At 43.4% G+C, this 22,236-nt stretch overlaps 1 protein-coding gene across 3 annotated transcripts in view; it reads right to left on the reverse strand.

The window, feature by feature from the left end:
• RREB1 (ras responsive element binding protein 1) overlaps positions 1–22,236 on the reverse strand; it is a 96,312-nt gene that overhangs the window by 48,546 nt on the left and 25,530 nt on the right. For 2 of the 3 annotated variants that reach the window (XM_021387046.1, XM_021387048.1), the window contains 4 exons: positions 19,248–19,367; positions 17,751–17,953; positions 13,097–13,186; positions 11,637–11,800 (listed from right to left, as the gene is read on the reverse strand). In XM_021387046.1, the coding sequence (XP_021242721.1) occupies positions 11,637–11,800; positions 13,097–13,186; positions 17,751–17,864 (368 nt within the window). In that variant the 5' untranslated portion in view covers positions 17,865–17,953; positions 19,248–19,367. Of the gene's footprint in view, positions 1–11,636; positions 11,801–13,096; positions 13,187–13,529; positions 13,796–17,750; positions 17,954–19,247; positions 19,368–22,236 lie in introns of those variants that run through there. The other variant, XM_021387047.1, reaches the window with a different exon arrangement.

The raw sequence follows: 22,236 nt of genomic DNA on the forward strand, positions 1-22,236 counted from the left end.
AACTCTCTCCTTTGCGTCTCATGAACATGACTGGAACTTAAGTCGAAAGTATAGTAACATTACACCCTTGGGTTAAAAAGTTTAGTCTGTTGTTTGTTTGTTAAAACATGTAGAGAATCTGTATCGACAATGTATTTCCAGTGCTAATTACAAACAGCAGCCACTTAAGAGAGCAATTCACTCAGCTCTTGCCAGTTGTAATCACAGGAACCAGAAAGATGCAGGTAATTGTGCAAATCAGACCTGATTTGTACTTGGATGAGTTTCTGTTTGTCTTCTCTTCTTGGCTCCTTCGCTATTTTTATCCTCAAAACAACAAAAATGACCCCAAAAGCCCTCAGACATGCATGCACACTTCAGAGCAAATCAAAAGACACGCCAATACTAAAAGCTCGACCATTTGGGAAATGCCTTCTTATAACTCAAAACAGATTTCAAGTACCACCAGGCAGTTTACTCTTAACCAGCAGTGAACGCTAACGTGCGGCAAGGGACCAGCCACAGCGCTAAGGGAGGGAGCCCTTGCAACACAAGCGATTCCATCGAAAGAGCCGGGTGGGGCAGGCAGGTCCCGGGGAGGATCGGCTCAGGAAGCACTGACTCATTTTAGCCGCACGCCTGCGAGCAGGAGATGCTCCAGCACGCGCTCACCGGCCTGCAATCTCGCGGCGCAGTGGCACGGCTCGTTATCCCCACGGAGGCCCCAGTGCTTGCGAGCTCCCTCTCTATCAGGGCTAGCAGGGCCCCGCGAGCCTCTCCATGCAGCAGCATTCCCCTCAGCACCCCCAGGAATCGATGCATCCCATGAGGCCACATTGACGTGCCTTCGGCGTCCTCTGTGTAGCCTCCCAGGCCGTCTAGACCATCTATTCCCCTGTGCAACGAGGCAAAGCAGAGCCAGCCTCACAGCGGGGTGGCAGGCGGCATCATTAGGGTGACGTGAGCATTATTATTTAGCTCCGCCGAGACGACCCGTGTGCACCTGTGGTTACGTCCACATGACAGCCTAGAAATCCTTTCTCAGCGCTACCAGGACGGCCTGCAAAGTTAACCAGTGCCATGCAGCTGCCAATACATGATACCTAAGGATATATGATACACCGACGTGCACACAAAGCATTTTGTATTTTTATCCTTGAATAAAATTTTGCTTTGCTGTGAAAAAAGGCAAGTTGCAAGCATGCGTGAGAAGTAAGATACCGATCTACAAATCCAAGAAGTGGGGGGGAGGTACCATTTCTGAATAATTATGCTGTATTCACAGATATTTAAGCAACTACTTGCTACGCAGAATCAGCAAGTCAGAACAGGTTGAGATTGATACAACTGCATTCCCAGCCTGGCTCAAAGTCACTCCTGTTCTCTACTAGAAGTGCTGTCAGAACACCTCAAAGGAAAATGGAGACAAATATTTGCCTGATGATGCTGTGACAGGGAAGTGGTTCAAAACATGCTTGTGAAGCAAAGCTTACCAAAGGATAGCAAAAGAAAGCATCCATTTGCCCTTCGCATCAAACCTTGCATAAGTGAGGTGAAAAGAGGCGAGAAATGCAGCGTGAGCTTCCCAGTATCACTGCACCCAACTGCCTGCAGCCTGCATTAAATTCAGAGCAGACCTAAATCAGCATTGCCTAATAGCGCATGGAGACTTCTAAGCCATAAGAAACTCTTTAATAAGTATTAAACGAGATCCCTCTGAGGCCCCCGTGCTTCTTTAAGCTTGGAGACAAGAGTTTATTAACAACAGTAAAACTAAGCAGGAATAAGGTTTTTAAAAGTGTACCAAAAACCTGGCCTGGGACATTCTGAACCGTTGTTTTCTTTCATCTTTTTGGAAATGTGTGGTTTTCAGGCACCTCCTTTAGTTATCACGGTCTAAAAGCCTAGTCAGTAACTTCAGAGTTGATTTTAAACTACACATTAAAAGGAAACAAGTGTGGTAAGAACAATTGGAGCAGTATTAAATAACAGCATCTGGGAAAAAAAAAAAAGAGAAAGAGAAAATCAGAGAAGGGATGTCAGAAGGAGGAAAAGGTTTGTCCTAAGAGCAATCAGGGTTGGAGAAGTCCCAGGTACATCTTGCCATCCCCCAGACCGCACCCCTTGAACAACCAAGCAAACATAAGCCTCTGCAACTTCCCAGAAACAGGCAGAGCCCTCCCGCAGTTGCTGCCCTGTCACACTCCACTGTTGAGCAATCCTGATGGCACACAGCAAAGAACAACGTGCTGCGTCACACAGCTCAAGGAGGAAAAAATAGATGGCCACGGCACTGCTGGGGACACCGCGCAGATGGAGCTTAGTACCTCCCCCCGCACGCACGCCTGCAAACAAGGAAGCTGCACGAGATAACAGAGGCACATCTCTGTTAAAGCAGGGTCTCCACGTTACCCTGGTATCAGCAGTCACCATGCAGCTCAAGAGCAAGGAAGTGAGGGTTATCGGGGCACGCATGAGCTGTGCAAAACTTCTCCTAGTGCTGAGGACGGCACCCCAGCACACAAGGTTTCACGTGTTTAGCCCATTTCCTCTCCTGTTCCTGAACATGTGGTCCTCCTTCCTCACCAGCGGTGATCTCACAGCACCAGGAAAAGGTTTCTCATCTCGTTCCACAGCTCCATTTTAGACATGCACAGCAGCTGGAAACAGAAGTCCCTGCACGACTTGCGCTGCTTTAAGGGAATCAGCAGAAACCGCTGCAGAATGTGGGGAGTTTGGGACATCTTTCCACACAAAGCACTGGAGAGCTGATGCTGAAGAATCACTAGAAACCACTGCGAGCGTTTAGAAAACTTCAGTGAGGAGAGCAGCCTGACAAAGGCAGCACACTTGCTGATGCCTTCGAGAAAGAGAAAGCAGTGTTTGTACGCCGTGTCCTGTTTACCTGTTGCACCATGGCAGGAGCGCTTGATGTCTTTGCCAAAGCTGTGTGTCACACAGGTGAGCGTTATGGCTCAAAAACATAAGAGGAAGGCTCTGGCTAAGACCATTTTTTAAAGCCAGAGAAGTTTCCCCAAATGCTGACGGTCCACTACGCGTGAACGGTGTATTTTTAAAAGAGGGGAAAAAAGAGAAAGGCAAAAAAAGCCACTGACCCCGAGAAGGGGGTACATACTGCAGTGCGCTGGTTGCAGCATGCTGAGCTAGAACAGGTTGAGCGGGTTGGATACTTGGGGGGAGAAAAGGTAAAGCTGGAAGATATACGTTAAAGGTGGAACGACAGCAACCACAAATGCAGTGTGAGATTGACTTTTTCCTCCTTCTCTTTGTACTTGGCCCAGGAGTGTTTTCAGACAACGCTGAGCACACACTCATTAGGGAAGCGATGCAAGTCTTTCTGACGCGCACACACACAACAGGCTAAGCAAAGATGACCTTAAACATACAAACTGTCCCAGCAAACTTTCTCAGCAGCCAGCATTTACTACAACGGAATCACTCAAAATGAAGTGCACAGGCTGGAAGACAAGCCACCAGCTGAAATGCCAACCAGACAACGCACCACTTGTTCACCTTGAGAGCTCACATCTCTGCGAGCCGCACGTTAATGTCAGGCTTATGGCAAAGGACTAACTGGTTGCTGAAACAGCCTGGATTTTCTAGTGCTAGCAAAACTAAAGCTTCTATTTATTCTGTAACTCCTCAAGGTGAGAAGAGGAGGTAGCATCCCTGAGAATACTAAACCTTTGGAGGAGGTGATGTTCCTGAAAAGGTACTAATGCAGAAAGATCAAGGCCTCGTGCAGCCATGTGCTCTGTCACTAGTGTCTAATCTGTCAAGTGGTTTGTGCTTGTTTGAACTGTGACATGGTTAACAAAGCAGCACTAAGCTACGCTGAATGCACTCTGTTACATGGAGATTTATGTTACTGCCCGTGAGGAGGGTGGCATTACTCTGATGTCAGACCACCTTCCCCCTAAGCATCACTCACACCACAAACCTCAAGCTACCACTGAGGGCAGCATCCCCTCTTTGTCTGTAGAAAACTAAAGCCTAAAAATCCACAACCTTGCAAAGTACAAGTGCAGATTTAGATATTAATGAAAGGCAGCACACACAAAATCTAGGGCTGAAAAGCACAGTGAATTCTTTCTTATGTTTAGGTACTGAAGAGCTGTGGAGATGCAAGGATAATGTTCCTCATTGTGTATGCTTCAGCTCTCAAGAACAATAGAGCTAATTAAGGTTAGCATATAAATCTTAACTCCGCACTTCCTTGCTTCGCTTGATTCTAATCAGATCTCAACATTACTGTTTTTGTGTTCACTTCCTTTGCTGGTCTTTAATGATAACTGAAGGGGGATACTGTCCAAGGCTACAAGCAGTGTTTAACATGTCTGAAATCATAGCATCTCCTTACAGCTCTCACAGCGGTACTGTGACACAAGAGCTCCTTTAGTTAGCTTACAGCTGAAGATATCCACTTTTTATTTTTGGAGCATCCTATTTGTGCATCATGTGAATTAAATAACGGTTTATGTCTAATCTTTACATAGATGATCAATCTACTCAGCAACAGTGAGGCATACAAAAGCTTCTGCCCGGACTGTTAAAAATAATTTGTCTTTCTCATTCTCACCAAAGGCACAGAGAAACAGACTCTTACTGGTAGGTACTGTTGTTGAAAAATCCTGACCTTTTTCTTTCTTTTCGAAATCTTCAAAACACAGAGGTCCCAGCAGAGTACCAAACATTTACTCTGGACATCCCTGCTGACAGGAGAGCCCAAAAACGTTTCTCTCCGTTTCCACACCTTTATTTACAAAATGTATTAATGAAAGTGTAAGAAACAGTTTTTAACCGCAAAGAAAACTAGAACAGGTATCGTATCTCACTTGTCTTCTACAGCTCTGGTTATCAATTACTAGAAGCTGCAATCAGTCCTTTGTGTTAGTTATCCCTGCTCAAGAATTAGGCCACTTGTATTTGCTGAAGCTTATCTTTTACTAGCATGCTGACAGCGGTTAAATCATCCCCCACATACAAGGAATGGATTTGAAAGCCTGTAATACATCCTGCTTCTTCGTATTTAAGAGCGCTGAAATAAAAGCTCCTCAGGAGATGACCAAAGAGACATTTCCATTGTGCAAGGCAATAAACAAATGCCTTTTCACACATGTGAAGTGTCAGTCATTTTCAGTGTGGCAAGTTCCTTGGGCACTCGTTTTTAGCTTCAAGATTTTACGTGTTCCATCATCCAAGGCTACCAAAAATTCAACACCAAATTTCCAATTGCCCATCTGTGCACCAGAGAGCAAACAACACTGTAATAAGACAGTTCCCTTCTAAAAAACAAAACAGTTAACCATCTCATTTGGCTAGACTCTACCTCCAAAAATCTCCATCTTAAGCAAATGCCAGACAGCATGCATGTGCTACACTGCAGAGATCCTATTTGTACTTTGAGGCTGGGCATTGTTACTGCACTGCACCCCACAAAGCACACACAACTTACTGGAAGCAGGCCAGCATCATAAATAACATAGGAGAAATTCACAGGTGGAACACAGGGAGAGGATGGATTTAGCCAGATCTTGAAGACACTCTGCATATTGGATGTTTGAGATGTCACAGGCAGCCTGTATGCGTGCCTGTCTGTAAAAGACAGACCCGCGCTGAAGAGAGCTGGAAAATCATTAAAACCTATGAATCTCAATCCCTGTGCTTTTACGGGGACACAACATTCATCTTCTAATCAGTGTATTACAGTCTTCACCAAGTGTACCCTCTTCACTTGCCGGTGAAGGAGGCTGGCAAAAAACATCAGCATTCACAGGTTCCCTTCCAGCATGTGCATTTTCCATTTTTCTCAAAAAACCCACACTCTGCAACACGTGCATACACATGAGGTGTTGTTCAAAAAAAATTCGATAGCAGAGCAGCTATTTTCCAATAAAACCAGCTGTTTTTCTTTTGACAGAATGTCAAAAAAAGAAGTTTGGGAAAATTATCTAACATTGAGAATAAGACTGAGAAAGAAAGTGCCTTCTTAATTAAAAGAAGAAATACCTTCTTTGATAGGACCCTTTGTAAGCATGCTTCAAAGCACAGCTTCTGCAATCCAGATCTTCCAATTTGATTTTCAAAGACTTCTGCATGTGGCTGTTGCATGTGGCGTTTTGCATGTGCCAAAAAAAAAATCTCCAAACTTCGAGACCTGTTCTTGAGACAGTACATAAACAGCCTACAAGTAGGATGTAACTGAAATGCCACCATGAAGAATTTCGCTAGGCAGGGAGGAAGGACAAGAAGAAGGTCAATACCTGCAGCATTCTGGTTTCATACAGAACACTTCAGTCAGGTTGCATTATCACACAGCCTGGCGAACACCAGCCATAGACACTGCAGCTTAGTTTACCAAACTTGGGAAGTTGTGGTTGAAATACATGTATTATCCCTTAACTCTTTTCAAACTTGCCACAGAGCCTGTAATTGCTACCCACTGGAAACTGGCAGGAAGGTCATTTCTCACCTCTCTCCTGGCATTTATATCCTATTAACGTTTCCAAGTTGCGTGGAGAACGTGTCTTTGGCAGGGATGGAAATCTGATTTTAAAGTGATAGGTACAGACCATCCTTAGTTACAGAAATGGAAAAAGAGCTGTTGGCAGTGTCTCCTACCCTGAAGGAAACCCATCTGGAGCAAGTGGAGGCATCACTCTTCCCCCTGAAGTCTGATGCATGTTCTACTGGAATGCAGCACAGTAAGTCAAGCGAACTCTTTTCTCTGCCTTAAGGCCCCTTGCTAAAGCTTACGAATAACCACCACCATCCTCAAAACCCACAGCAGCAGACCAACTTAGCTGTTCACATTCTGGGGACATGCAGTGGTGGAGATGGAATAAGAGGCTTGCAACTTCCTATTTGCCAGCAGAGTCTAGACCCAAAAGAGCTCCTCCGAGTTGGCGTGATTCACAGATAAACTCCTTAGAGAGCTACAGTGGTAGTACAGATGGAAAGCCTTCAGTAACTGCAAGCTATTGATTTCAGACACGTCTTTGGAAATCCCCAGACTTCTCAGAGTCACAGAAAACTCTTTATATGCACACGCCTTCTTTCCATAAGAGTTTATGCTCCTGCTAGAGATCTGAGAGTATTCAACTTTAATTTACTGTGACCGAGACAAAGCTGCAGAGTCTGTGTCTCTAGCAGAGAAGTGTGAGGATTAGCATGCTCTGTACTACAGATTTTCTTATGTACAGATCACAGTGCCACTCTAGTTACAGGAATTTAGAACTCAAAATTACTATGATCTAACCCCTTCCTCTAAATTCCTAAAAGCCCCAAGAAAACAAGCCATCCAAGCCCCACATCAGTCCCTGACAGTACAAAGTTTGATCCTTCCAGCTCTGCTCCAAAAGAAGCCTGTGTAAAACAGGCAGCGTCCTCTCCAGTTGTACTGCTTCTCAGCAAATCGTATTTCTGGTACAGATCCCAGACATGGATGGATCTCCCAGTTAGCACAGCAGACTGCAAGAACCCTCCTCAAACAGGAGCAGCAGCACTGAGTTGGAGGCAGCTAGGCTGACAGCACATTCGAAGGAATGAGGGAATCAGTTTTTCACGCTGTATGTTGAGCGTTCTCCAGAGATCTTGCTCTCTCCAACTGCCACTGTCCCCATAGGAGGCTCAGGGCACTCTGGAGCAGTCTGGCAGCTATAAGAGAGCTTTCTGAGGTGCCCTGAGATCACAGTTCCTTGCTGAAAATCCTGGCCAAGAGTCACCCTGGTCAGAAAAGAAAGCAGGTTTTAACCTCTTTTACTGAATGGTGCTGCACACGAGAACCTTCCTTCTCCACCCCTCTATTTGCAGCGCCCATTCAACTCGACTTGTTGACAAAGAGCCAAAGAGCACAACAAAAAGGAACTGGACCTTATGTGAGAGGCTCTGACTCATTTACAAATGAAGTGTTTGCTTGCATTGTGAGAGTCAGGAAGGGCAGCATCAATTTAACAGGTAAAGAGTACATGCAACACCCCAGCACAGCTAGATGAAGGCAGAGAAAATAGTATTCTCACTTGACAAAAATTAGGTATTGCAACAAACTCTTCCTGTGATGCAAAAAAACCCCAACAAATTAAAGCTGTGGAGGGTTTTTTCTCCCTTACCTTAATAAATGGAGGGGGGAGAAAAATTACTTTCTATGAAGAACGTGACACTGATACTTTCAAACTGCAAAAAAGCAACTGGAACTTTTCTCCCCTCCTTCTCAGCTCTGCTACTAGAGGTGGAAAAATGGATCCGAAATTTCATCCTCTCAGAACAGAATTAAGCACTCCTATGGCACAGCACTGCCCTTGACAACATTAATCCATTGGATTTTTTTCCCCTAAATGGTATTTTAAAAGTCCAGTTTAAAAAGATAGTACAGACAGTTAAGTAAGAGGCAGAACAAGGCATGGGGGGAGAAAGAGAAGAGAGGATGTACACAGGATGTATATACACATTCTGCTCCCATCCAGATCTCAGCAGACTAAATTCTCCCTCACTCTAGTCCCAGGCATTGAGCATTTCTGGTGCAAAAGCAGCACTTCATGGGAATGTTCAAGCTCTGCTGATTCTTTAGCAGAACTGTCACAGCTTTGTTAAACCCACGACTTCTCTCTCCGACTCCACATTTTGTGTGACTCTGGAGGGGGACATTAGAAACCCTGTTCCTTGCTGGTTTGGGCATACATCTGCCACTCTAGCACAAAAGCAAAGAATAAAGGAATTGCGTGCAGCAGCAGGGAAAGATGGGCTGGCATTCTTGCCCCACCAGCCAGCTGGCATGGAAGAACAGATGTGGTACCACCACCAGCATGGCCTTCAGGAGCAGCATGAGGCAGGACCTGGCAAGCAGGTCCTTGCTCCAGGATCTCGGGGCAGAAGGTTTTGAACGTGATATGAAAAACATTCATCCATAGCACTGAGACCCAATGCTACAGCCAGGCCTAAGGTGCCTATGGAAAAATTTCTTTCAGACCATCTTAGACCAGAAATACTTGTTTCTGAAGGAAGTACCTAGTGGGCAAAATCAACGTCTTCCCTGTGAGTGTGTCATAGTATCAGATAACAAATTTCATTTCACTTTGTATTTATCCTCATCTGCCTACTTGCACATTCATACTTTCTATTTCAGCAACAGGATTCACTATCGTAGCCTGTTACAACATCAAGAAATGGTTCTTCACTGCAAACAATTGGTTTGGCACCATCCTGCCCACCAGTGCTCTTCCTTAGCAAAACTACCCTGTTTCAGTGGGCTCACGATCTTTCCTGTCATGGCCTAGGGCCACTTGGTGCACTGTCAGTGAGCTCAGCAACATGCTTTTGCAGTGTTCCACCGTGCTGCTGCAGTGTGAGCCTACACAAGGAGGAGTTTTACAGAGCAGACAGGAACTGACACCTGTCAGATGGAAAGAGCTTGTAACAGGAATCTGTTCCTTGTACAATTTAGGTCCTTCCTAGCACGGGCAGTAAACAGAGCACTCTACCCTGGCAACTTCAGGCAACACCTCATTAAGAGGAAAAATGTTAAATGAACAACCTTGTCATCAGAAGGTTTTGATCTATAGTTACTTCTTTTGGGCAAGTCACTCAGTCTGGCAGATTTACTGCTAAAGCACGATAAGGGTTGCTATACAGGGAAACCTCGATAAGCAAAGGATACTACATCAACATCTGGCAGGCCTGGAATAAAGTCCCACAGGAAGTCTCCTTGCTTCTAGGGAGGATGAGGAGATGCCTACTGAGCAAAAAGCTAAACAAACCCTGCAACCCTTCAGTGAGCAGCCTAGTGAGGAACAGGACACAGCGGTATCCAACATGAGGGACTTGGTGCTGAAATTCACCCTCTGGTGCCAATACTGGCATCAGCTGCAACTCAGAAGATGCCCTGCCTTCCTGAGGAATGACCCAATTTGGGAAACGTGGCTCACAACTGACTCAGTTGAGTCAGACACGATTTATTCAATGCCCAAGGCCAGTATCTTCTTGAGCATCTTCATGCCCTCCTCTTTTCATTTGTTTCTTTCTCCATCCCTCCTCAATTCTAATCAAGTATGGGTCAAATGAATACAGAGTTACAAAATTGCACACATTCCTATTTCTCCATTTTCACATGACTGCTTAAACTGTCAATAAGATTCAGAAAAAGGCAGAGCTGCAAGCAGATAATAATTCCTTTGGGTACGATTTTGTTATCTCTCCTGTCATCACTGAAATAACCTCCTTCATTCCACCTATAGCATACTGCTTGGAAAACTGCTGGTAATAATCAGTGAAACAAGGTATCTTCCCTCCCACACAGAACCAGTCTGTAACCATCACTCTTGCCATGTTGCTTATAAGCTAGGCTCCCCTCCCCTACTTGTCTTCCAGTTTTTAGTAGGTTGTGAACCCTTTGATATGGGGACGAAAGCTACGTGGGAATTCACAAACTGTTAATCGGTTCTGAGGTGCTCCACCCATGCAAATAAGTGAATACTGAACTGGGAGATGAGAGGAAGGAACATACAAAGAATGGTGAGGCATTGGAATAGGTAGTCCAGAGAAGCGGTGGAGACACCATCTCTGGAGGTGTTTAAGGAAACGCGTAGATGTGGTACTGAAGGACGCAGTTTGGTGGGAAGTATTGGTGGTGGATGGATGGTTGGACTAGATGATCTCAGGGGTCTTTTCCAATTTAATGATTTTATTATTCCAGAGCAGTTTCAGAAATGTGTGCCCAGCAGGAAGGGGGCCATCTTTCCATGGAGCAAGAAGGCACCAGCCAGTGGGATGGCCCCAACCAGGATGCTCCAGGCATTGCTGGAGTAGTAAACACAAATCCATTCTTTCTTCATTCTGTAAAATCATATTTTATTTCACAGGGCTGTCCTAGAGCTGTGTTACAGTTAGAACAACTGTAACTAACCAGTAAATGTTGTTTGGTCCTGTGTGGAGCCAGGAGTTGGACCTGGCAATCCTTACAGGTCCACTGCAAATTGGGACATTCTATGATTCTATGTGATTTTACATTCTGTTTCCTGAGCTGACAACTATACATATTGCTACATCCCTATGAAGGAAACTACATGAAATATGTCTGGATACTCTGGTCACAGATAATTTCCTGGATCTGTAGTTCAGTAAGTTGCCTACAGTGCAACAAGTACTGATGTATGTATTTACAAACAAGATCAATTATTCTGAAAAGGCATCTTCACAGCGCCACTTGGATACTTCACCGCTTAACATCCTCTATGACCACAGATGACCCAGTACAACCATTTGCATCTGATACTCTGAAGCTACGACATTAGAAGTTGCTCTACAGCTTGGCTATTTATATTTATCCTTAAAGAAAAATCCATCCTGTTCGTCAAAATAATAATAAAACCTAAAAAGCAATACTTCTGGATATCCAGAACAACTGAATACTATGTGAGGAGAACTAGAAGCCCTCTCTCAATTTTGGCTCCCTGCAACAACATAATCATCCTAGCAGTTGTAAAGTGTGTGTGAGTTTGTATCACACCAGACTCATCCAACGGAGTCCATGTTTTCTGCCCAAGTAAGGGTCTTTAGTCAGCTTCAAAGTCCTTCCAAGGAAACAAACCCAGCCCCCGATCTTGTAATGCTTTCCAAACTCCTGGGTCACAATCAGCACTCACCTGTGCATGTTTCCATTGGTGGTGAAGGACTGTCCACACACTGAACATTTATAAGGCCTTTCACCTGAGTGCACCAGCATGTGGCGATCAAGGGAGCTCGCTGAGCTCAGAGACTTTCCACAGATGCTGCAGGAATGGTCTGTCCCTCCAGTGTCAGTGTTATGCTAGAGAAAGCAATGATTTTTTTTTCATTGAATGACTCTTATGAAGCGTGAGTAAAATATCAGAGAGAACTGTAAACATCTTAAAAGCAGCTTTAGAGAGCCACTTGACACAATACCTTATTTTAAGGTGTGCCCCATATACAATTCTCTTCCCGAGCCCTCCCCCCTAACTCCACCCCCTCCTTTTGCTTTTAACTCCTTAATACAGCTGCTTTGGGCAGCCTGGAATGCCCACCACGTGCTGCACTTTCACTGGGTATGCAGCAGAAGAGGATAGAAAGGGATCCAGAAACAATCCATCCAACAAGTGGTACCTTGGAATATGTTAAGCTATGTAGTAGTTTGGGGTAGGGTGAGTGGTAAGGGGAAAAAAAGAATGTAATTATGAACTTGATGTCAGAAGACACTTAAAAACAAATACTCTTTAAAGATACTAATTTCAAAGTGACTGTGTAGTAAGAAAACAGAAGCAAATCATGGCTATCGTCTACTGTGTTATATGTACCATTCTTTCTCACTCGTATTCAGAGAAGTGAACATTTCTTCACGTACCAAGAAAAAAAAAACAACCCAAAACCAAAACCAAAAGGAGAATAAGGAAAAAAATTAAGTAGCAGTTACAGTACAGAAGGGAAAACTGAAGTAATGAGTATCTAGTGGACTCACAGTGGTGAACCACAACTTTAACATCCCAGGGAGAGCTTTCTGACATAGAAAAAGCCAAAGCTCCTCATAACACACATATACATATTTCAAGAGGAGCAAGATGAGGCCTGTATCTGACAAAAATAAAGGGCATCATACATTTGAAATAGGTATTTTAAATTCTGCCTCTCAAAATTGCTGTACCCTATATAAAGGATAGAGAAGCTCTTTAACATCGAGGTAATTTTAAAGTTGTTTCTTCCTGCTTCTTAATTTGCATGAACAGTAAAGGGAACCCTATTCAAACAGGATAGCAAAACAGGACTTATGCCTCATGATGGAAGTGGTTTTCCGGATCCTTAGGATACCTTAAGCTGTGCAGAACAGGACACACATCCTTGTTTGAGCCACTGGGGGAGTAGGGAGGGGAAGGAAAGGAGAGAAAGACAGGAGAATTATCCACCTCCTGGTTGGTATATTTTTTTTTTTAATACCAGGGGAAAGCTTAAACAAAAGCAAAACAATTGTGAAAAGTTACATACAAGCATTTCTGATTTGCACGTGGAATTGTTTTTCACCACTGCAAAATGCCTACTGGCCAATGAGACACTCTTAATAAAGTAGGGAATTGAGAGCTTGTACTTTGCGTACCTGACGAATGTGCATAGTTAGCTGGTGCTGTGTAGTGCAAATCTTTTCACACAGAGGACAGGTATAGGAAGACTTCTCTTCTTTTGTTTCCTGTGAAGAAAACAAAACAAAAAATCAGAAGGAATACAGATGTTAAAGAACTAGAAAGCTGTTACTGCTGTGGATGGAAAGAGTACAAGCCATCTCCAGTACGAAAGGCCACGGCTAACAGAATAACTTGTATGTGCATTTATCATCCTGGAAGATCCCTCAGGGAAGTTTCAGAAACTTCTGAATTTATAAATAGGGGCCATTTGAACCACCACAGAAGAACAGCAGCTGTTTTAACAGCACACAGATACTCAGCAGTAGCAGTTTAGGACAGGAAGTGAAGGCAATTACTGCAACCAGCTCAAACTGCCAGGAGGAATTTAGGTGAGCAGAAAGCAATTACCCGGGATGGAATCATGCCAGAATATGCTGGCAAATGCAACTAATCTTCCAAAAAGATCTTTAGGAAGCACAAGTCTTCAGGACTTTGGGTTTTCAACCCCATCTTGATGGCAGGTTGCTAGGCCAATGCCCTTTTCTCAGAGCTCTGACTCAAAAGGAAGAGCAGCATTTACTGAATCACCAGCACCACTTCCTTGAGCATCCTGTGTTTCTCCTGGAAGCATCCCATCCAGGAACACTGGCCAGGCCCAACCCTTCTTAAGCTTGCAAGATCTGATGAGGTCATAGTGAGAAAGAGGTGACAATGTGGGAGCCTACGTGACTCCAAAAGAACACATTATGAACCGGGTTATTCTCCACCCAGGTGAGAAGCAGGAGTAACCATGGTCAAACCATGAGTACAAACAATGCAGCCGACCCGACCCGGATTGCTCAGCCTGATTTAAGTATGCCCTTGAGACACTGGGGAAAGCCACTGCTCTTTCACAGCCGAGGCTGGAATGGCACTCTCACAGAAACCAAAGGCATCTGCCTGTGCTGTCTGCAAGGATGGCTACTGAATGACATACGGTCATTTTCACCAGATGTGGCTTCTGAACCAAAGCCTGTATGACTCAAAGCAAGAAGGACTGGCACTGAAAATGAAACCTCTGTTTTCTGTAGAATTATGCACGTCTTTACCGGCTAGGGGTCCACCGCCTGTTACCTAAACTCACGGTGATGAGAATACAAAAACCATCTCTGCATGACTGATGGGAAGCTATAATATTTATGCTAAAAGGATGCATTCTATTGAATCTCTCTGCTGGCTATTTTAGGTAACATTAGTGAGAACAAGCAAAAAAAAACAAACGACAACAAAAAAACCCCACCAAACCTAAGTAGCTCTTTAGTCAGAAACAGGAGGGAGCTGATGTGTATATATCTATCTGTTTCCTCTTTCCAAACAATTTTTTTCCCCTTCGCTGTCCTAAAAGCTATCAACCGAGAAAGGACCACTTTCAGACCATCAGAAACAAGCACCTGTGTGGAGCACTGACAATGACTGACCCAGGCCTCTGTCATCAATCCTGTGGCATTACAGGAGGAAAGACACTGACACAGTGTTAGAAAAGGCTTTTTCTTGTTGTTGTTTTGATTCCTCTCAACACAAGCTGAGGAAATACTCTGTAGAGAGTTCCAGACTAAAATCTAACATTACATTTTCAAAAGTAGGGTCATGATATTCTTCCATTAACTCCAGTGACTTGTGGATGTGGATGCAGAGCTATTTTCTCATTCTGCCTCATGTAAACAAAGCCAGTGACCTCCCTTCTAAAACTATCAGGAACAGCAATTGTTAGGCTCTCCCAACCCCCCCTCTTGCTTCTCTTGCATACAGCTTTCTAATTGTACTTCAAGGCTCCCCATCCCGAAGTTAATCACTGTAGGCCACGCACATGGGCCAGGGCCCAATGCCCTTTTACTCACAAAACATTAGAAAGCAAGTAAGAAAGGCTGCCATTATGAAGTCTGAACACCCCAAGAAAATTAAAACACATTATCCCCGTGGCCCACACACACATACAATTCACACACACGCATTCCATCCTACTGATACAACTTTAATTTTACTACATGCAACCAGTCTGTGGAGTAGTGTTCAGCTCCAATTATACTGCAATCCTGTTAAAGTTGGCTCAGGACAGAGAACAAACACACTGTGCTGCGAGGAAAATCCCTGCAGCTGTGCTGACAGTTTAGATCGTGTTTAATCCCCAGGGTATTTATGTGAAATTATCAACCTACTGCTTTTTTTTTTTGCCCCCCTTTAAATGAGTGATACAGTTCTACACGATGCAATCAATGGTTTCAGAGCCTGCTTTCTCAACTGCCTGCTCTTTGAATCAGCAAATTAACAGCAGATAGAGTAATTGCTGGTTCACCTTGAAGCAAAGATCAGAAACACACTATAGCTCTGCCAGAGCTGATTAGTATTGAATCTGGGGTTTATTATTAACTAAAACCCAAACTTTCTCCAGTGGTCACCCAGGGTACATGCTGCATACCGTAACACAGCTCAAGCAAATCAAGGGTAGCTACAAGAGGAACACTGTTGACTGACTCGATCCAGACCAAAAAACATTAGCATCTCTACTGCAAAAGCAGCTCCACTCACAAACGTAGAACACAGCACTCAGCCACCTCACTGGAGCCAAGCTGGGGAAAACACACTTCCTGAACTGAAAGATAAAATTAACAGTTAATTTGTTACCTACTCTTTTTTTAGTCAACCTGGCAAGACTGCTCTGCATTCAACTGATGGCAAATGCTTTGGGAATTATGCATGAGGGCTGCTTTTCTCCAGCTCACCTTTGTCACTTTTTTTTTTTATTCTCTTATAGAGCAAAGCAAATGAAAAGCTCAAATGGATGCAGGTTGATGTGAGAACATGTTTATTAGACTATAGGTAGACTAGAGCCAAGATAAAGTCAGCATTATAAAGAGAACCATAGACTTGGGACAAAGGTTCAGTGCAAAGTGTTTTGCTGCCAAGAAACAGCAGTCAGACCCAGAAAACTAGCAAACTGTTACCATCCTTGCAATTACAATCAGGGGCACATTCTGACCAGAATCAGAGATCTTTGTGCTGCTACACACTGAAACAAATCAGTGCTTTCATGCTGCCATGCTGAAAATGGAATTTCACTGTATTAGATGTTGTTAAACAGACTGGTACCCACTTATTATTTCACATCTCACTTCTAATACCACAGTAATGTAGACATTTGCCCCTCTGGTGATAACGATCTTTCAGCCTAATAACAAATAGGCTATTTACTATGTTTTCAATGTATTTATTTATTTTTACACCACAAGAATCCCTCTTAATCCTGTCACATTTACTCTCAAGCTTCCTTTGATTCGATGCCCATCGAAGTATCAGGTGGAATAAAGGTCACTAACACTAATAAACTTCCCTGAAGCCAAGCCACATAGTGTACCAGCAGACAGCTGTGCAATAGCACTGCCACCGAGTCTCATCTAAACTCCAGTCTGTACTTCACATGATGAAATCAAGGAACCAGGGTAGCCCTTAACTGGGAACACTGCAAATAAACTTCAAAGTCAAGTGCTAGAGAGTGTGACCCCATGAACACAGTTGCCCATATACGGCCCAGGCTCTTCAATTAAGAATTCCTATGTTCATTTATTATTAATGATTTTTAACTCATTTTAAGGAAGAAAATTCAAGACAAGTCATAAGTATGTCAACTGGACAGCTACTCTGCAAGTTATTAATAAACTACTATAGGACCATCACATGAGTCATGCCTCTCAACCTTTCTGATCCCTGTTACGTCTTGATTCATTTACAAATTCTCTGTGCTGAAGTCAAATGGACACAGAAATTTGGGGTATTTCTTGCTGTTCCTCAACACCTTCATTAGTAGGGCTTAACTCAGCAGAAGAGAAACACAGATATCAATAATCACCGCTTGAACTGGCTCTCTCACTTCTCCAGATCAATACAGCTATCAACTGGTGCCATCAACTGGTACATGGAAAAAAAAAATGATAAAAGCTACATATATTTGCTCTGCAAGATTTATACAAAGCATTCTGCAACAGTTCTTCATACTTCCATTAACAACAAAGTAAGAGCACTTTATAGTACAATTGTGTGAACTGAGTGCCTTCACGGACGTTTTGTTCTAGCATCACCTTTAACCTTAAATCACTCACATCTTCTGCAGGAGCAATACTTCACGAAGCGACCCTCTTTAACAGCTGGGCCCCACAGCCCCCTGCCAGGCCATCCTGCTGAACTACTGCCAGGCCATCCCTCACAGAACTACTTCAGTTCCAGATACTTTTCTCCTAGGTTAATGAAACAAACTGCCCCTCTCAACAAATTAGGGAAATGCAAGAACATGGATAATGGATGTAGCAGGGAAGAAGTGGCAGTTTTGGTTTTGCTACCGCTGGTGTCAGTTCGTAGATCAGCTTGCCCACTGCATGACACAAGAATCCGAGCAAGCAGACCCCTTCCATCCCCAGTTTTCTAAAGTTAAGTTCTGGAGGGCCATTAGGAAACATGCATATAGAAGCAATGACAGAGGCAACACAAACTCATTGAGTGAAAAAAAGACAAAACCATCACTGAAACATAATTACATCTTATCATTTCCCATGCAACTGTTTGACTTCCCTTCATTCCGCTGCACTTGAGTTTACAAACCTGATTCCTCCTACCAATCCGATTTGGTGCAGGAGACTTCGAGGGAGATTTGACAGTCTGAGAGCTCCCCCCATTTTCAGCTATCTTCCCCACATTCATTACTGCTGACATCATGGCATCAATGGAGGACAAGTCTGCTCCGTCTGAACTGTTTGGTGAACTTGGTGACACCTTGTAACTGTTTAAAGTTTCCAGCTGCTTCTCTGGAATTAAAAAGAAAAAGCACACATAAGAGTTGCTAGGCTATCTTAAAAATTTAACAAAAAAAAACAAAACAAAACAAAACCCCAAGGTATTTTCAGCTGCCTGCAACTCGTATCACACTCTCTGATTTCATGGACAACAGACAACAGCTCATAATAACTAAATTTTTTCTTGTAATAGTGAAAGTTTCTCCTATTGGAATGTATAGGACAAGGTGCAGATCTCTTCTTAAAGACTTTCATGTTACCTTGACTTTCATCTTAAATTCAGTATGAGGATTATGGAGTGATTTACCTTACATTTTCTTGATGTAAAATGGTATCAATTTCAATCACATTGAACTATCAGAGCAGCAGTGATGAATGAATGCTCTGGTAAATACCATCATTCAAGCAAGCATGTATTTTAAGCAGAACTACACAACTAAGACATTAATAGCATAGTATACTGGTTTCTCTGTCTAGCATAGCTTAGGTCAGCTCTGTAGAAGCAAAAACCTAAATCTGAAAAAAAACCAACTCCAAATCCCCTAAAATGCACTTTTACTGTCACAGCTGGCATTAATATTTTTTTTTTTCTTTTTGGTCTACCAACTTGTATCAGTCCATGGAGTATATGTTACAACCATAACTAATGTCGCCCTGCAGGCAAAGCTGTTCAGATTGAGACTTCTCCATCATATTCTTTACGTAGGTTGTCAAACACACAGGTAAGGCCCTCCACTTTCCCCTTAAGGAGTTAAAAAGGAAAATGCTTTCAAATTAGACATTCCTTCCCCCAAAAAAGAATCTCCCAACCAAATAGGAACACCCTGCGAATCTACAACTCTATCATCTCAGGTGGACAGCACAGGATCTTCATGTGTGTGAGAGTCATTTTAACACAAGAGGATGTTGAGGGTGAACAAGGAGCAAGAAGAAACATGTCTGCCTGTAAACATTTGATCTCTGTATAATACCGCCTTTGGAAGATAAGTCTGAGCACTACAAACAGGCGTTTTTTGAGGCTAAGTAATTTGGTTCCAAGTTACCTGGAGCCAAGAAAATCTTAGTTTGGAAGCCTACAGTGGCAGCTGAGTATTTACGTGCCTGTGCTTCTGCTTGGTGTATTTCATATACTTCACGCAGATAAAGGTTATAGGCGAGGAAAGAAATGCATGCACCCATGCCTCTGCTCGACATATATTATACCCTTCACACAGATAAGGGTCATGCATTGGGTAAGAAATATTTCTACAAGCTTTAATCAATGCCCTAAATTAATGAGTCACTCAGAGCTAGTCAAACCAGTTACCTTCATTGCTATCCCCTGATTGACTGAGGCTCTCTTCTTGCTTGCTGGTCTCCTCACTTAGTGTAGTAGGTTTAGTAGCATCAGGCTCTTCAGCCTCTTCTTCAGTAGCACCCTCTAGCACTATGTGATGGAGATGGGAAAAAGAGAAAGAGAGTAAGTTTTGCTGGAAGCTGTTTTAGCAGAGACTACAGCCCCATTTTTTTGAGAGCTCTACTGATGGGTACGTAGGTTTGATGGTAGAAGCATGTTAATGGAACCAATGCAATCAAGAGCCCGTGGCCATGAGTGCCCTAGCACAGGGGTGGGAGATGCTGCTGCTGCTGCCAACAGTGAAATCTGAGCAAACAAAGCAAGGAAACCCTTACTCAGCTTGGTCTCTAGTATTCCACCACGAAAAAAAGGAGGAGGGAACAAAGGACTGAGCACACCAGCATGCCACTGACAGTCACGACTTACGGAAAAGAATACTCCTGCTGGAGATTCACTAAGTAATTCAGTTTCACTCATAACCATCCCACTCCTCAATTTCTCTTCTTGGGAATAGATGAATTCAGGGCAACCTTCTTCCTTCCAGCAGTAGATAAATGACTACTGAGGTTTTTGGGGCCATTTGGCACATTCCTTACACCCGCTGCCCAAGGGTTTTAGATGAACTGAAGACAAGCAACCACCATATCTGCTGACAGAATTTCTCCACACCCTTTTCTGAGACCACAATCTTATCATGCTATCCTTGGGGTTTCAGGAGGGATGCCTGCTCTGGTTGGAGAATGACAGGGCAGCTGAACATCACTGATAGAAGCGACGGTGAATCATCAGTGTCTAACAAAGAGAGGGGTTCTCTCCCTGCAGCACCCACGGCCATAGCCTCTGAAGAAGATGATTCGTAACACTGAAAATACTGATACCTTTTCATTGGAGAAACACACTTTTATAACCTCATATTGGAAATTTACACACTGTGGACATTTCATCATCTCAGGTTTCCAAATCGCATCAAATACACATTTTCCTTTTTTTCAGAAAGCAGAGGCCACCACTCTCAATTTGCGGTTAATGGGGTTTCTTCCTTTTAAATAACAAATTCTCAAGGATGACATGCAAATCAGTCACAAAACATATCTTCAAATCCTTTTGAACAGCATATGCAAACAAGAAATGATGGTATCCCAACTTCTGACATTTTAGAGTGCACAACAAAAGGCAGACAAAGAGAAAGGGAGACAAAGAGAGCTTCTGCTCTCTTCACTTGTGTCATGCAGTTCCTTGTTTCACTCAACTCAAGAAAAAGCAGCAGACTCAAGCTCCCCAAGTCAAACTGCTGTCCTCAGGAGCAGCACACTGGTGGTTTGACACAGTGAGCCAGCACAGTCTAGAGGTAAAATGTATGTGTGATCTGACTGAGGCCACAGTCTAAGGCTCCAGATAAAATCCCCTTCTTCAAACACCATTTTCAGTCTGCATCTTCAGAAACCAAGACTATTTTGATGCTATCCTGAACAATTCAATATAACCCTTCTAAGGTTATTTTTATATGCTTTTCTGCTAAGCAAAACGCTGCTGTTCCCTGTGATGGCAGGGACTGCTTGATTCAAGGAGAGGCCAAGCATCCATTCTCCTGAGTTTTCTCAAACAAGTATAAGAGCTGCTTATTTGTTAAGGTCTTCATAAGAGGTCATTAAAGAGCAACACAGTCACTTCTTTTTACAGCGTAAGTGGTTAAAAAGAAAGTAAGTGATTTAATCTTGAGGAGAACAAGTACTAAAGAGTTATTTCCAAGTTGCTTGCTCTATCTTCTTAGTACCACCAAAAATGATGACCAGTTTATATCATTTGGAAGGACTTCTGTTAAAACAATGCAAGTAAGTGCTTTACTACTTAAAAACAAGCAAACAAACAAATTAACAAAATAAACAAATAACAACTCTTCCATCCACTTCCATCTGAAGTAGACTTATCCTTTCCTCTTTCAGCCACTACCTCTAACATTAATGTTACCACTGGAAAATGTTACATCCTGGAAAAAGTTACTCTATAGTGTAACTCTGAAGATTCAACATTTCTTAATTTTAAGCAGTTGAAAGACTGAAATTCAAATTCTGCAAGAATAGGATTATAGTCACATGCTTTTATTCACATGTGTATTTTCCATTTTCTGGCATGAAGCAAAAATGCACCACTTAAACAAAGATAACCACATGAGCAGGACGCACTGATTTCAGAAGCATAACTTTCTATTTGCAATAGGATATAGAAACAATAAGGATACTGGGCCAAATCACTCCTTCCTGTGGGAAAACCCATGGCAGAAAGCCTTCAGGCAAGAGAATACTGAGAGGTTTCTCTTGCAGCTTTTTTTTTTTTTTTTAAATAAATGCATCACTGAGGACGAGGAAATGTTTTTTTCCACAGCACCTATGAGATCCAGGGAATCAGACAGGCAGTGACCAGCAGGGATGCCCTGTGGCCCTGCCCTCAGGACTCTAAACACCCCAGCTCAGAGGTCACACCAATGGAGCCTCCTTCCTCCCCTTTCCCAAAAGAGAACAAAGACCTCCAGGAAAGAGAGACAAACAGGAAAGAGGCTGGCAAACAGCATGGCCTCAGGTTGCATTCAACATCAGAGCAAAGCCTCTAGGAAACAGGGAATTGGCCACAAGCATTCAAGACATCTATTCTGGAGACCCTCCCCCAGCATCGCAGTAACCCCTTCTTAAGAAAGCAGAGGGCATATACGTGAGGGGTAACGAACAAAACAAAATCCCAACAGCCTTCTTTCCATGGCCACAGAAAGGGACCCGGCTCCCTCCACTTGGTGATCCTTCCGAAGCCATGAAACTGGGCAGCTGCAATCCCACATAGTAGGCTGTGGGGCCTTCAGCTCCTCCTTCTGCTGGAGGCCCACCCCAATGCCGCACATAACGGGAGAGCCTCTGAGAAACAGCAGGCTCAAAAAAAAAAAAAAAAAAAGAAAAAAGCCTTGTTGCTT

This window comes from Numida meleagris, chromosome 2, assembly GCF_002078875.1.
Source record: "Numida meleagris isolate 19003 breed g44 Domestic line chromosome 2, NumMel1.0, whole genome shotgun sequence".
NCBI lineage: Eukaryota > Metazoa > Chordata > Aves > Galliformes > Numididae > Numida > Numida meleagris.